At 47.5% G+C, this 15,372-nt stretch overlaps 1 protein-coding gene and 1 pseudogene across 1 annotated transcript in view; one reads left to right on the top strand and one right to left on the bottom strand.

Annotated features, from left to right (window-relative positions):
- LOC103749136 (formin-like protein 5) overlaps positions 1–14,750 on the bottom strand; it is a 29,957-nt gene extending 15,207 nt beyond the window's left edge. The window contains exons 1-2 of the mRNA XM_008851957.3: positions 12,169–14,750; positions 2,538–2,687 (exon numbers count right to left, since the gene is read on the bottom strand). Coding sequence (XP_008850179.2) covers positions 2,650–2,687; positions 12,169–13,072 — 942 coding nt within the window. The 5' untranslated portion in view covers positions 13,073–14,750 and the 3' untranslated portion in view covers positions 2,538–2,649. The remainder of the gene's footprint in view (positions 1–2,537; positions 2,688–12,168) is intronic.
- On the top strand, positions 6,167–6,666 carry LOC103749135 (annotated as a pseudogene).
- Positions 14,751–15,372: the final 622 nt, after the last annotated feature.

Raw genomic sequence — 15,372 nt, 5'->3', positions numbered from 1 at the left:
GAATTTATCTCTCCTGTGGATGCTTTATAACCAACTGTGCCACACATACTCTTGCCAGTGCAGCTAGCTAGATACCCTGTTACTTCTACAATGCCTCCCCCACAATAATGGACTGACTGTACCTCAAACTGTGAGTCAAAATAAGACCTTCCTTAAGTATTTTGTCACAGCAAGAAATGTAACAAATGCAGTCCCCATATAAATCAACACTGATGGGCCAAATTTCTGAAATCTGACCATAGTAACTCAGAATTTAGCAGGATGGTAAGAACAAAATAGAAACCACAGTAAGAATCTACTAGATTCAAGTTTATGGCAAAACAGATATGAAATGGGTTAATCACTTTCCAATTCCACTGATGACCCATATGATAGATGTGATATCATAATGATAGAATTTTTACCCACTGAGCCATCTTGTAAGCCCTTGACTCTTTGAAGTAGATATACTTAAGATGAGTGTGGTAGCTCAAACTTACAATTCTAGCATACAGAAGGGTGAGACAGAAAGACTGCCAAAAGTTCAAGGCTATCCTAGGCTACAGTAGAAGAACCTGTGAAAAAAAATTATTTTTTTTTAATCTGCCAGGTGTGGTAGCACACACAGGTGGATTTTTGTGAGGCAAAGGCCAGTTTGGTCAACTTAGTGATTTCCAGGCCAGCCTGGGCTACATGAGACCCTGTCAAACACCAAAACAAAATAGATACCCAAGGAGACATTTCTATCACCAAAAGTCACCTAAAATTTAGAGTAGTGTCAAGGATTTGTCTAAGCAAAGCAAATGCAGGCAGAGATGACACAATTTTACAGTACTTTTAATTTATATAATTAACAGCAAAAAAAGGGGAAGGGTGTCATCCTACCTGTCCATTACCTATATAAATTTGACTATAAACTTTTCATGTGTGCCTTTTAAGTTTCCTAATAAAGTGAATACCAAAACAGAGCATACTGTGAAACTTCCACAACCATATACTTTTTTCCTAAATAATGGAAAAGGTACTGGGATTAGGAGTACACTTTTCTCTTTCTTTTTTTCTTGGAGACAATCTCCCTGTAGCCCCAGCTGGTCCAGAACACAGAAATCAGCCTGCCTCTGCCTCCCCAGTGCTGGGATTAGACCTTGTTATGTAGACCAGACCAGCCTTGAACTCAAGACTCTCATCTGCCTCTGTCTCCCAAACACTGATTACAGGTAACTGCCACCTGGCCTGGCTTGTAGCAGTTTTGTTACAAAATCACAACACATTTCAAACCCCCTAGTCATTAACAATTAGATTATAGGTTTGAATTATCAAAGGCTATTAATCTGAAAACTTTTTTTTTTTTTTTTGTCTTTTTGAGACAGAGTTCTCTCTGTAGCCACTGCTGGCCTGAAACTCACTATGTAGACCAGGCTGGCCTCCCATCTCACAGAGATCTGCCTGCCTCTGCCTCCCAAGTGTGCCAGAATTAAAGACCTGTGCCACCACAACTGGCTTGAAAAATCTTTTTCAAAAATTTTGTTTTGTAGCCAGAGGTGGTGGGTTCCAGGACAGCTGGGGCTACAGGGAGACCTGTCTCAAAAGACCAAAAAAAACCCCAAAACAAAACAAAACAAAAAACCTAAATCTTTAACCCTTCATCAGGGAGGTGTAGTAATACACAAATTTAATCCCAGCTCTGGGGAGGCAAAGGCAGGTGGATAAGATTCAGGCCAGCCTGGTCTACATAGTGAGTTCCTCACCAGCTGGGGCTACAGGGAGACACTGCCTCAGAAAACAGAAACAAGGGGCTGGAGAGATGGCTCAGTGGTTAAGATCACCGAGTGCTCTTGCAGAGGACCCAGGTTCGATACCCAGCACCCATATGGCAGCTAACAACTGTCCCTAACTCCAGTTCTAGGGAATCCAATGCCGTCTTCTGACCTCTACCGGCAGCAGTACATGACACAGGTGCACTTACATACATGTAAACAATACACTCAAACACATAAAATAATATTTTGAAAAATAAGCAGGGCTGGGCATGCTGGCACATGCCTTTAATCCCAACACTTGGGAGGCAGAGGCAGGGGGATCTTTGTGAGTTCGAGGCTAGCCTGGTCTACACAGTGAGTTCCAGAACAGCTGGGGCTACAAGGAGACCCTATCTCAAAAAAGACAAAACAAAACAAAAAAAAACCCCAAGCAAAGATTCCCTTCATCAACAGACCTAAAACATAGGAGGCATTTGTGGTGTCCCCAAACAGTGTAAAAACAAAACCTAGCTAAATTATAATAAAATTTTCAACAATTTTTATTAAACAATTATCCTTCGTAACTATTTACTGAGCAACCAACAGGTAGGTTTTTCTTTCTAAAACATCACCCAATTCCGCAAAGTCAACCACCAGTTTAGAGCTGAGGATACATGCAGCCTCTCAAAGAGCACCCACCTGACCCCACACCCACAGCACTACAGCCCGCGTGCTTTCTGCAACACAGTGATTCCACAGTCAGAACCCCAGGCCATACATTTCTCCTCTTTAATAAAAAATTAGAGAGAAAACACTTACCTTTTTCAATTTAGGTAGCTTGGGGAGATTTGAAACTGAAATCAAGCCTACACTTATTAAACTGAGGAACTCCAAATTCACAAATTAAGCCCTTAATCCCTCAATTTGTCCATCATTTGATTTGCAATTGTCCAAGACAAGTTCTCGAACCTGTGGATGACAAACGAAAAAAGGAGATGAGCTTTCAAAAAGAGGAAACAATAAATAAAGCAAAAACTCCAGCTACAGTACTTTACTTAGACTAGGATTATAGTTATAAGTAAATGAAGCACAATCAGTCTCTGAGCAGCAACACACTAAGTGATTCAAAGAGGAATGTTAATTCATTGTAAAAATAATGATTTCTACTCTATAGTACAGAAGTAAGACAACACAGTCCTCAGAATGTACATGAAGAGGCACTGCCCCATTCTTTCCTGGGCTGTCCTGGGAAGGGCTTTGTCCAAGGTCAAGTGCAGAGTGAAGACACCCTTTCAGATTCTCTATCATGGAAGTTCAGGATGGACAGAAGAGAAGAGAAAAGCTTTACTTTCAGACCAAGATCAGAGAGGCACTTGAGTACCTGCTCCCAGACAGGGCATCTGACATACACTATAGATTTAAGTTTCAGTGGTGGGGGCGGGGGTCACTAAAGAATCCTGGGTAAGGTTTTTTTTTTTGGTCTTTTTGAGACAGGGTCTCCCTGTAGCCCCAGCTGGCCTTGAACTCACAGAGATCTGCCTGCCTCTGCCTCCGGAGTGCTGGGATTAAAGGCCTGCGCCACAACCAGCACAAGGGTAAGGGTTTTATACCTGCACAGTTTCCAACTTTAACACTAAAAGAAATCAGGTGCTTGCATTCATTTAAACTAGGTCTTGTGGTTCATACTTGTAACCATAATGCTTAGAAGGTAGAGGCATGAGAATTGAGTTCAAGGCCAGCCTCAGCTATCTAAGACCTCATCTCAAAATGCCATTAAAAACACCCAACTGGGTTATGCATGTTAAAAAGATCTTGCTAAGATAAACTACTAAACATTAAATTAGGTGCTGGCATAGTAGCACACACCTTTCTTTAATCCTAGCATTGAGGAGACAGAGGCAGGTAGAGCTCTGTGAGATTGAGGCAGCCAGGGAGACCCTGTCTCAAGAGAGAGAGAAGACTAAGAGACAAACAGATATTAAATTAGGTTTCTTTTTCAGAATTCAAAACCATTCAAGGGCATCATAGCCAAGCATTTCCAGCACTAATCATTTAATAATGCAAACTGACTATAATCCCTATTGCAATTCATGTGGTTAGTTCTGAAACTTTGCTACCTTAACATGCGTTGATCTACTTACTACAGTGATGACAATTATAGTTTTAACTGTTCCACAAAGGCATTCTTGTGTGAATTTACCAAGTTTAATAGCACTAAACAATCACGTGTATGGGATGTGCTCAGAGTCTGAAGAGACCAGGAGCTAGTACATCTTTATTCTCTAAGCAAATCCAATGATATGAGTCCAGGAAGGGAACAACTGTGGCATACATACTGCTGTGGTCCTTCCTACCATCTATCTACTCATTAGGAAGGACACAGCTTAGAGTGATACATACCCTCAGCACTGGAAATGCCTCACCACTTTTCAGAATGCACATAGGTCTATTTATTTTATATTAATTTTTTTTTTTTTTGAGGAGGGAGAGGGCCTCTTAACATGCTAGGCATCCACCCAACACTCAACTACACCTTCAATTTCTCTTTTTGTTTTGGTCTCCCTGTAGCCCCAGCTGGCCTTGAACTCTGAGATCACCCTGCCTCTGCCTCCTGCTGAAAGTGTGCCACCACACCCAGCCAATTTCCAGATTTTGAGACAGGGTAGAGCTAAACTGTCCCATCAACTGTTGGGTTCTCCTGCCCCAGCCTACTGCAGTGGGGAACTTGCAGGCAAGAGCCCCTACTCCCAGCTCTACTGCACCTTTTCTTTCTTTCCACTTTTTTAAAGCAACGGTGCATTTCTTCCCTCTTTGACAAAGAAATCAGCAAATCCCAAAACTCAAGAGGTCAACTGTAACCCCAGCAAATCACTCTACCTCTCAACCCTAGTTTCCATAAACCTGAGAGAATACCTAGCTCACAAAGCTCTTACGGAAAGAGCCACAGCAAATGCTTTTTAAAAGGAGCCACCTGGGAAAGAAAGAGGAATGCTGGGGGCTTCATTCATTGTCTGTGCTCTTTATAAATGTATCTCAAAAGCTAAACATAAACCAAAATGCTTAAAAATAACAGAAATAAAGGTCACCTGGAAGCCAGACATGGTAGCACATGCCTTTAATCCCAGCACTCAGGAGGCAGAGCCAGGGACAGGCAGGTCTCTGTGAGTTCAAGGCCAATCTAGCCCACATAGTCAGTTGAGTTCCAGGTTAGCTGGGGCTACAGGAGACCCTGACTCAAAAAGACCAAAAAAAATTCACCTGGGCAGTCCCAGTACTCGAGGCTGAGGCAGGAGGGTTGTGAGGACAGTACGGGTTACATAGTGAGAACATGTCTCAAAAAACGAGATGCTAAGACACCATCAGTGCTTTCCCCCTGATGTTTACAGACTCTTGGTAAGTACTGGCCTTCAACTTTTGATACTGACTCACAGCCTGTGCCACCATACAACTCCTATTTAAGTCTTGCTTGCTAATCATCAGTAAAGCTGAGACTTGGCTCTACTTTTTTTCACTGAAAACTAGGGACTGTATTTTAATCACAGGTTTTGCCATTTCCTCAGCTACTCTGGAAAAAGATCGTTTTACTTAACTTTAGGGTTGGCTGACCTTCCCCAATTATGTACCTGTCACAGGAAAGGGGTCATGGTATGGAGAAATTAAATATTTTTAGTTACCCCCCCCTTATTTTTATTCTATGTCTAAGTGTTTTGACTGCATGTATGTAAGTGTACCCATGTCATACAATGCCAGCAGAGGCCAGACCCTCTGAAACTCAATTACAGATGGTTGTGAGCTGCCATGTGGAACTGGGAACTGAACCCTGTCCTCTGCAAAAGCAGACAGTGCTCTTAAACCTCAGAGCCCTTTATCCCTTTTTGAGACAGAGTCTCACTCTGAAACAGTCTGTCTTCAAACATGTGGCAATCCTACTGGTCTAGTGCTGGGATTATAGCCATGCACCACCTCACCTGGCTAACGATTACTGATTCTTTTAATTAGGAAAAGTGGTAAGTGGACAGTGGTTCTTCTGTTACGGCCATGTCAGCTTCTCTCTGTGTAGTGCACTACACAAACTTGTTTTTCATTAAGAAAGAAAATAAAAAGAGTATTGTCCTAAGCAAAATTCCCCAAATAGAAAATTCAGTTCCCTGCATTCCTTATCAATTTCCATTCTTCTGAATTAACCAATGTTTAAACTTTCTACATTATTTTAAAAGAATGCTTGCAGAGCTGAAAACAAGGCTCACTGGTTAAAAGTCACCAAAACCTGACCACCTGAGCTTGACCCCGGGACTTACATGGTAAAGGGAGGAACAGATTCCCAAGTTGTCCTACAGTGTCAACTATGGGACATACGCGCCCACACTTCATATACACATGCACATAAAATAACATTAAGATCTTGGTGCCAGTGGAGGCCTGCTGGGAACAGGACTTATAAAAGGCAAATGTCTGGAAGGCTGTGGTGCAAGGCTACTTTTGCTGGCTATAAGCGAGGTCTTTGGAACCGAGAGCATACAGCTCTTAATATTGAAGGTGTTTAGATGGGCGTGGTGGTGCATGCCTTTAATCCCAGCACTTGGGAGGCAGAGGCAGGCAGATCTCTAAGAGTTCAAGGCCAGCCTGGTCTACATAGTGAGTTCCAGGACAGCTGGGGCTACAGGGAGACCTTGTTTCAAAAAAGACCAACAAAACAAAAAAATTGAAGGTGTTTATGCCCAAGATGAAACTGAATTCTGCTTAGGCAAGAGATATGCTTATGTGCATAAAGCAAAAAACAACACAGTTGACTCCTGGTGGCAAACCAAACAAAACCAGAGTAATTTGGGGAAAGGTAACCCAGGGCCATGGAAACGGTGACATGATTTGTGCCAAATTCCAAAGCAATCTTCCTGCAAAGGCCATTGGACATAGAATCCGAGTGATGCTATACCCCTCGCGGATTTAAATTAATGGAACGTAAATAAACAAAAGTGGATTTGATAAAAAATAAATAAAAATCGAATGTTTAGAAGGTGGGGAGATGGCTCAGTGGTTAAGAGCACTTGTTGCAAAAGTACCTGGGTTCATTTCTCAGTACCTACATGGCAGCTCACAACCATCCTCAACTCTAGTTCCAAGGGATCCAACAGCCTCTTCTGGCCTCTGCAGGCACCAGAAACATACATGGTACACATATACACGTAGGCAAGTATTCGTACACATAAGAATTTTTTTTTGATCTTTTTGAGACAGGGTCTCCCTGTAGTCCCAGCTCACCTGGAACTCACTATGTAGACCAGGCTAGTCTCAAACTCAACTCAAGAGATCCACCCTCGCCTGCTCCCAAGTGCTGAGATTAAAGGTGTGGACCACCACACCCAGCTAAAAATAATTAAAAAAAAAAAAAAATGCAGACCAGATGTGATATCGAACACGTGTGAGGCCAGCCATGGCAGGAGATCCTACCCTACCTCCCCGCAAAAGCTAGAAAAATGATTAATAGAGGGCAGTAGCAAGGTGTTGACATATCATGTATTGGGCCCTGGGTTCAATTTCCAAGACCACAATAAAATGACAATAGGGCTGGAGATGTAGTGCAGCTTGTAGTGTGCTTGTCTAGCATGCAGAAGGCCCTGGGTAGCCCCAGCACACCATAAAACTGATAATGGCAGTGCATGCCTGTAAGCCTAGTACTAGGGAGGTGGAAAACAAGGGATAAGAAATCCAAGGTCATCCTCAGCTACAAATGAGTTTGAGGTCTGCCTGGGCTTAATAAGAGCCGGAATCAAAAAACACCAAAAGCCAGACAGGCATAGGGCCCCATGCCTTTAATTCTAATGAGACAGGCTGATGTCTGTGAGATAGAGGGCCACTGGGTTCAAAATACCAAAAAATAAACTAGATCTACTTGTCAAAGTCTTCAATCCCAGCACTCAAGGGGGAAGTCAGAGGGCTGAAGAGATGGTTCAGTGGTTAATAGTACTGGCTGTTCTTCCAGAGGACCCAGGTTCAATCCCCAGCACTCACATGGCAGTTGTCACCCTCTTCCAGCCTCCATGGACACCACACATACCAGTATACACAACGGCAGTCAAAACACTTGTATAAATAAAAATAAACCATTAAAGTAAAATAAAATAAGGGGCTGGAGAGATGGCACAGCAGTTAAGAGCACTGGCTGCTCTTGAAGAGGACCCAGGTTGGATTCCCAGGACCCATATGGTGGCTAACAACACATGGGTGCACTTACATACATACAGGCAATACACTCATACACACAAAATAAAAATGATAAATTAAAAAAATAAGAGAATTGGCCCAGCATGGTGACATTTGCCTTTACTCCCAGCACTCAGGAGGCAGAGACAGGGGGAATCTCTCTGAGTTCCAGGCTAGCCTGGTCTAGTCTACACAGCTAGCTCCAGGCCAGCTGGGGCTACAAGGAGACCCGTCTCAAAAATATGGGGGAAGACTATGAATTAAGCTGAAAGAATCTACATGCACACCGGGCTCATGGCAGTAGTCCTTAAACAAGCTGAGGTGGCAGAAAAGTAGAGGACACACTGAAAGAGGGAAATGCTGGTAAAGGAAACAATTCTGAAAAGCAATTTCATCTACACAGAAACTAGAAAACAGGCTATAAAATATTAAATAATAGAGGCAAAGATGTTCACTATATCATTTTTAAGGCAACAAGACCACACACATGTTAATATAATAGCATGAGCCAAATGATCCAGGTTTGGAAAAAATTAAGCAATCTTATAGACCACACACCAAAGATGGTAGGTTGGATATGTGACACCTACTTTCTTCTTTTTTGCTGATCTCTATCTTTTGCTTATCTTTATCAACTATTTCTGGCTTATCTGTATTTTTGTTCAAAGATGCATTATTTGTACATGGTTTAAAAAAGACAGTTGCTATGCAACCAATTAGAATATCCCATAGAGCTCAAAATTCTACCACACTAGACAATAGAAGACTAAAGTTGGGGGTGGAGGCCACAACAGCAAGAATGGAAGATGGAAGCTAAGGAAAAGCCTGTGTGTCCTGCAGTGAACAAGAGTGAAAAGTCTAATGACTAGTCTAAAAAACCTAGCAGTGGAGCACATAGCAGGCCTGTTTCACTGTTCCACAATTAAAACAAAAACAAAAAACCCACAAAGTAGCTACTTGGTTTTCTAACTTTGATGAAAAAAATTAAATGGCAGGGTGTGGTAGTGTACACCTTAAATCCCAACACTCAGGAGGCAGAGGCTGGGCTGTATCTCAGTGTGTTCCAAGCCAGCCAGGGGGTACATAGTGAGACCTAGGATAGCTGTCCCTAGCTGCAGGGTTAAAAGGACAGAGCAGCATGTGTGCAATGGGACTTAATAGAGTTCCAATTCTGGAACACAACTAAACTTGATCTGTATCATCCAGTACTGCATGCCAGGGCTTTCTCACCTTACTGACAATACCAGTTTCTGTGGCATATACGCTATGGTCCAGCACTTACAACAATTTATGCTCAGTGAAATAACACTTTCTTCTGGGGGAAAGGGTCTGGCAGTGCTGGAGCACTGCCTCATACATACTGGGAGAGTAAAGTGCACTACTACTGGGCTATATCCACAACTGGTATATGCTATTTTACAGAAAATATATTTCCTATGGGCTAGGAATGTAGGCTCACTGTTGGAGCACATGACCTTGGTTCAGTCTGCAGCACTGAAAGACAAAGGCAAAAAATTCCTATTCTTGCCCAATATGGTGTCCCACGCCTTTAATCCCAACACTTGGCAGGCAGACAACCTCTGTGACTTTGAGACCAGCCGGGTCCACATAGCTACTTCCAGGCCAGCCAGGGCTACAAAGTGAAAAGGTGTCTCAAAAAAATAAAATAAAATAAAAAAATACCACACTCACAAAATGATAAATACATAAGAAATGTACCAGGGTGTTCAAAACTCAAAAAAAAAAAAAAAAATCCATAAATGTGCAAGAAACCCACCACTATTTATTTAAAAATAAGCCCCCACTCACCCTCTTCAGGTAGTTTTCAACATACTTTAAACCATTAAGTTCAATCATAAGACAGGCTGTCAGTATTTCAGAGCATCCTACCAATGCTGCAACAGTACATTCAGTGGGGGGAACTGGATCTTCCTCCTTTCCCAAATGACAAGGGTCTATAAGGTCCCAGGCCAAAACTATTCCCTAACAATTGGAAATACCACAGATCTGGTGTATGTTCTAGGACATTGCACATAAGGCACTCTATTATGAATTGATTTTTAAAGGCACCATCTTGAAATTCCTACACTTTTGTGCAAAACATTTTGAGTCTTAATTTCTCCTCCTAAATCTATAGAATTGTTGGATAGTATGGCACACACCTATGCTAATCCCTGCACTCGGGAGGCTGAGCCAGGAGGATGCCAAGTTTGAAGTAGCAGAAAGAGACGACAGAGACCTTGTCTCCAAAACCCCAAAACTACAGCCTTTTATTTTTTTCTTCAGTCTTCAGTTTTAGGTCAGAGCTCTCCCAAATAGCACCTGCCAATGATCTGAGCCCCCATAAGTAATTTCCCCTTTACCTCCACAATCTTGTTGGCTGTCTCCAGGACACGCTCCCTCCTAATACACCCAAGGCACACCAGGCCCCCAGATCTGAGACTTAGAGAAGGGACTACTCTGCCTTGCTCACGTTGGTTTCTCAGGCACTGGCATACTGTAGGCAAATATTTAATAAACCCGTGGTTCTGGCAACCAGTGCTGTCGAACACGAACCACTTGTTGCTTCTGGGCTCTTTAAACGTGTACCGCTTGACCCACAAACTGACTCTTAATTAGCTACATGGCTCTGTCTGTGGCAAGTGGGCTAAGGTTTAAGTTGGAAAATGGGTCCTTTGGCTAAATTTAATTAGTTCATTCTCCGTGGATTTTGCGTGGCTGTCTCGAATGAACAACCCAAGGCGATAACACATCTTTTCAAGTTGAACAAGGAGAGGGCGTTTAACCATTCAATACACTAGCACGTGGTGGGCACAAAATGTCTGACGGAGGGATGGAAGGGACACGTGCCGATGCAATCCCCGAGCGCCGAGAACAGGGGCACCACCCTCCCAGTCTTGGCGGCACGGCGACCTCAAGGCAGGGGACGGGAACTCAAGGCCGAGGACAGAAAACACAAAAGCCTCGGGCATACCAGGCGCGGCCGGGCCGGCCATCCCCCAAAGTTCGCAACTTCTTCACCGCAGCCACCTGCGCTCGCAGCCGGGGCATGGCGGACCCGCCGGGCTCTCCGGGGCTCCTCCCAGTCGACAGCGCGAGTTCGTGGCCGTCCACACACGCAAGAGGGTGGCGTCGGGGCCGCGGCCTGAGGCGCGCGGTCGGCCGCAAAGGCAGCGCCGAGCACGTGCGGGGCCAAGCCGCCCCAGCCCCGCACCGGCCACCGTTGCCCTTTTAAGAAGGGGGAGGGCGCCAGCGAGGGGCTGAGGCGGCGGCGGCCGAGCGCAGCTCTCGCAGTGCGCGCGGAGCCGAGCCGGCGGGGTGGGGGCAGGCCGGGGGACCGGCAGGCACCGCGAGGGCAAGCCGGCTCACCCGGCGGAGGAAGACGGCGCCCGCCAACATGGCGCTGTGGCGCGCCCGGGCTGGCGCGCGGAGCCGCCGCCCGCCCACACCGAGGGGCTGGCCTCTCCGGCAGGGCCCCAGGCGGCGGCGCGGGGGAGGGCGAAGCCACCGGGACGACGGTGCCCCGGCTGGACCCGAGGCAGGCGAGGGGAAGGCCGAGGGCAGAAGGCGAGCCAGGCAAACCAGGGACAAAGTTGTATTTTTAGGCTTGAAAAATGGCGGGAAGCGCATCCTTTTTTTCAAACTTGGCCTGGGGAGGGGCGGCAGTTGCGCCACCTCTGCCTCCAGGCCCGCCCCTCCCCCGCTCCGCGCCAGGCCGGGCCTCCTCAGGCCCGGTGCCCAAGGGGCTCCGTGCCTCTCAGGGAACCGAACCCGCTTCCTCCGGCCCCGTCCGGCCGGGCCTCGCCGGTGTCGGGGCGCTCGGAACCTGGCCCGGCCCCGCGGCGGGCCCAGCGGGGCTGGCGGCGCGACTCGTCGGCAGGCCCGGCCTCCGCCCGGCAGCGCATCCCGGGCTGCAAACATGGCTTCCAGCGTTACACAACCCCCAAGCCCGCCCTCGCCGCCGGCCACACGCACACGCGCTCCCTCCGGGAGAGAACCGGCGGGCGAGCGGCTCAAAGTTTGCTTTTCCACCCGCCGCCCTCCCCACGGCCGCGGGGGCCCGCGGGCGCCAAAGAGTTAATGCCCGCGCGCTCGCTCCCCCCTCCGCGCCTTCCGCCCGCCTTCCCCGTCCCCGTCCGAGCTGAGAACAGCGCCTTCCCCGCGCCGCGGCCGGAGCCCCGCGGCCCGCAGGTGGCCACCATTACGTGCAAGTCATCGGGGGCGCGGGCGCCCGACGGCCTCTACTTACAGCTGCCGGGGTCCGGTTCCTCAGCTCCAGGTGGATCCTCTTCTTCATGTCCATGTTCCCCTCGTCCCCCCTCTTCAAACTTAACTTTCCGCGACGGGGGCGGAGGGGGGAGAGGCGACCCGGCCTGTGCGGCGAGGGCCGTCGGAAGTGGGCGGCTGGCGGCAGCGGCGTGCGGCGCGGTCCGGGGCGGCGTGCGGCGTGCGGACGTGCGGGCGAGCGGAGCCCCCGGAGCCAAGTTACTCGCGGGAGCGGAGAGAAACCATGGAGGGAAAAGGGGGCTGGAGCGCGGCGCTGGCCTCACTACCGCCGCCCCCGGCCAAGGCCCCGCACTGCGCTTAAACCGGCGACGCGGCGCGGCGACTGCTCGGCTCCTCTCGGCCCTACGCGGTGGCGCTCGGCTCGGCTGCCCAGGCTGCACCGAGGATGGCCTGGGAGGCGGGGCGGGGCTGGGCCGCTGAAGGCGCAGCCCGGGAGTAAGGCTCCGCCCCCTGGCCTCTGCGCGCCTCCCCGCCCTCCGGCCGCACGTGGGCTGGCTGATGTAAGACCTTCTCCGGGGTTTCCCCGCCCTCCGCCCGCCTGGGACCCCTCGCTCTCTCTTGGGGGTCCAAGTGGGGAGCTTTACCACACGCCCCCCGGGTTGCCCCCCACGGCCCAAGTCCGCCCACCGACGCTCGCCCAAGCCTTTGGTGCTCGCGGAAGAGATGGGACTGGAACCGGAGACGGGGTCTTTGAGACGCACCCAGTGCTCCTGTCCGGGGACTACGTGGTTATCCCCAAGCCCAGAGATGTCGTAACTGCCATCGAGGACCTCCGTGGGGACCTCGTGGCTCCCCGCTTGGGTAGTATCGAGTAGGAGTAGCCCATGCGGAACGGGAGGGACAGGGGCCACGCAGGAGCTGAGCATCCCCAGTTCAGGAGACTTTCCCTCTCTACTTGCTTGTTTTTAAACATTTTCAGCATTTAATGTGAGCTAGGTAAAGAAAAAGCAATTTTAATGAAGCCTCTGGGTCGTGCCTTTCACCCTCCCCCCACTTTTATCACTTTTCTTCGGGCACCCCAGTGAGGTATGTAAATTCTTGGTCTCCATTTAGAGGAAGCCTGGCAGGCAGTCTTTGTGTTGGTCTGGTTTAGAGGGTCCCTGGAATTGGAGCACTACGTTGGGGTGAGTGCTTTGCCAATTGGGGAGAGACTTCTTAAAGTGAGAACTGTAGTGTGTCACATCAGTTGCCTTGTTTCTACCATTGACACTAGGCGCCAAAGGTTAAACAGTTTATTAGAAGAAAAAATTCTGTTAACCCTCAGATTTTTATGAAGTTAAGCTCCTCTTCCCTTTCCGTTTTGCCTTAGGGGCAACCAAAAACCCAAACTTCCAAATCGATTACATACCAGTTTTTAAAATAACATTTCAAGAGAAAAAAAGTGGCGCGTAGCTTCTTGACTTGTGTTGCAGTATTCACAGACCTAAGATGAGGGAACGGGGGCATAGGAAAAGGTGTGCTCCTGCCTTATTACACGAGGTCTCTATGCAGAGAAGCTTTTAATCAGGAAAAAAGGTACTGAGCCAGTTCCCTGAGCTAACAGGCAGTCACTGAGCCAATCCTTTTTGGGGCTTGCTATGGTGCTTGCCATTTAATCTACAGACAACCCTGTGAAGTTGGTGATATTTTAATTGAACAAATGAGGAACTAAGGCTTAAATACCCTCAGTAGCCCCAACAACTAGTCAAGGAGCAAGGAGTCAGCCTGACAGGCCTGACCCCAAAGGCTGCCGTCTTTTGCTCCACCCCCAATGTAGATTAAGTCACAGTGGTGAACTCTTGCTTTGGTACAGTTGATGGAGAACAGTTGCCAAGGGCCTTTGATCACAGCCCACGGGTGTTGAGTTGCAAGTAACGGGTGCTACTCTGGCAGGTGCAGGTGGGTTCTCCAGAAGGGTAACCTGGTGACTTCTAGGAGTGGTATTGATTCTAGAGAGGGTCTGGGCATATCTTGAGGCTCTGTCCTCTCCTTGTGGCAAACAAGCTCTTATGATATGAAGGACTTTTTCCCAGTGGTAAATAGTTCACAGGATAAATGCTTATTTTATAATATTAAACTACAAAGTAATTAATAAACATAGCCAAAACATGCAGCAAATAAAAAGGCGAAAGAGCCCAAGGAGAGACTACAGACCGGGCACTGTGCTTCTTACACAGCCCGTGCTGGCATGCACCTCTGTGAACAAAGAGCATGTGTTCCAGTGACATGCTTCTTTGTTGGGGGCTTCACTGCCAGAGGCATAAATAACACAGGCAGAACAGGGTGTGTCTCATGGCCCTGCCAACATCTTCAGGACTGTCAGTCCATAGGCCTGAAGGGGCTGTTGTCACAGGGCCTGGTGTTGAGTACTGCTGTGCTTTCTCACTGTATGGATCTGTGTGTGAAGAACATGGAGACTACACAGTCATATCTAGTCTGCAGTTATTATCTTGTGCCTGGATTTATGGACTTGAGTTAAGGGTGGAAGAAAATAAGGGAAAGTGGAAAGAGCTTCGTTTGTTACGGAGCCTGAACTGTGAGTGCATTCCTTTACCTCCATTGGTGCTAATGTTCACTCAATAATAAAAATGTCAAGCAATGGCAGGCTGTGGCACTTCTTTGCATCTTGCAACCGCCTGTTCATCAGAATGTGTGTGAATTGCAGTAAACAAATGTCAGAGAAGGACTTCTGAGCTACTTGTAACTCCTCGGACCTGTTCCTCACCTCAGATCAGCAGATGACCCAAGCCTCCCACAAACATTGTGGCTGTGGACAGAGTTTAATAAATCTGAAGATGAGAGGAAATAGCACTCAGGATAAAGAAATCATTACTTAAGGTGATACACGCCTTTACTTCCAGCACTCTGGGAGGCAGAAACAGGCAGATCTAGGCCAGCCTGGTCCACACTGAGTTCCAGATGGCTTGGTAATGGCTGAGGGAGGATATGAGTTCAATCTCTGGGTCCCACACAGTGGAAGAATGGCTGACTTCCACAAAGTGTCCTCTCACCTCCACTCTGCTACACATATGCATCAACATACACAAAAAATAAATGTAAGAAACATTTAAAATCTCTTACTGTACCCTTTTTGCTACATTTTTGAGACGGTCTCACGTAGTCTTGGTTGACCTCAAGCTTACTATGTAGTAGAGGATAACCCCAAACTCCTGATCTTCCTGCTTCT

The sequence above is a fragment of the Nannospalax galili genome, unplaced genomic scaffold, assembly GCF_000622305.1.
Source record: "Nannospalax galili isolate Female #2095 unplaced genomic scaffold, S.galili_v1.0 scaffold106, whole genome shotgun sequence".
Taxonomy (NCBI): domain Eukaryota; kingdom Metazoa; phylum Chordata; class Mammalia; order Rodentia; family Spalacidae; genus Nannospalax; species Nannospalax galili.
The sequence above is the reverse complement of the archived record's forward strand: the minus strand, read 5'-3'. Positions and strand labels throughout refer to the sequence as shown.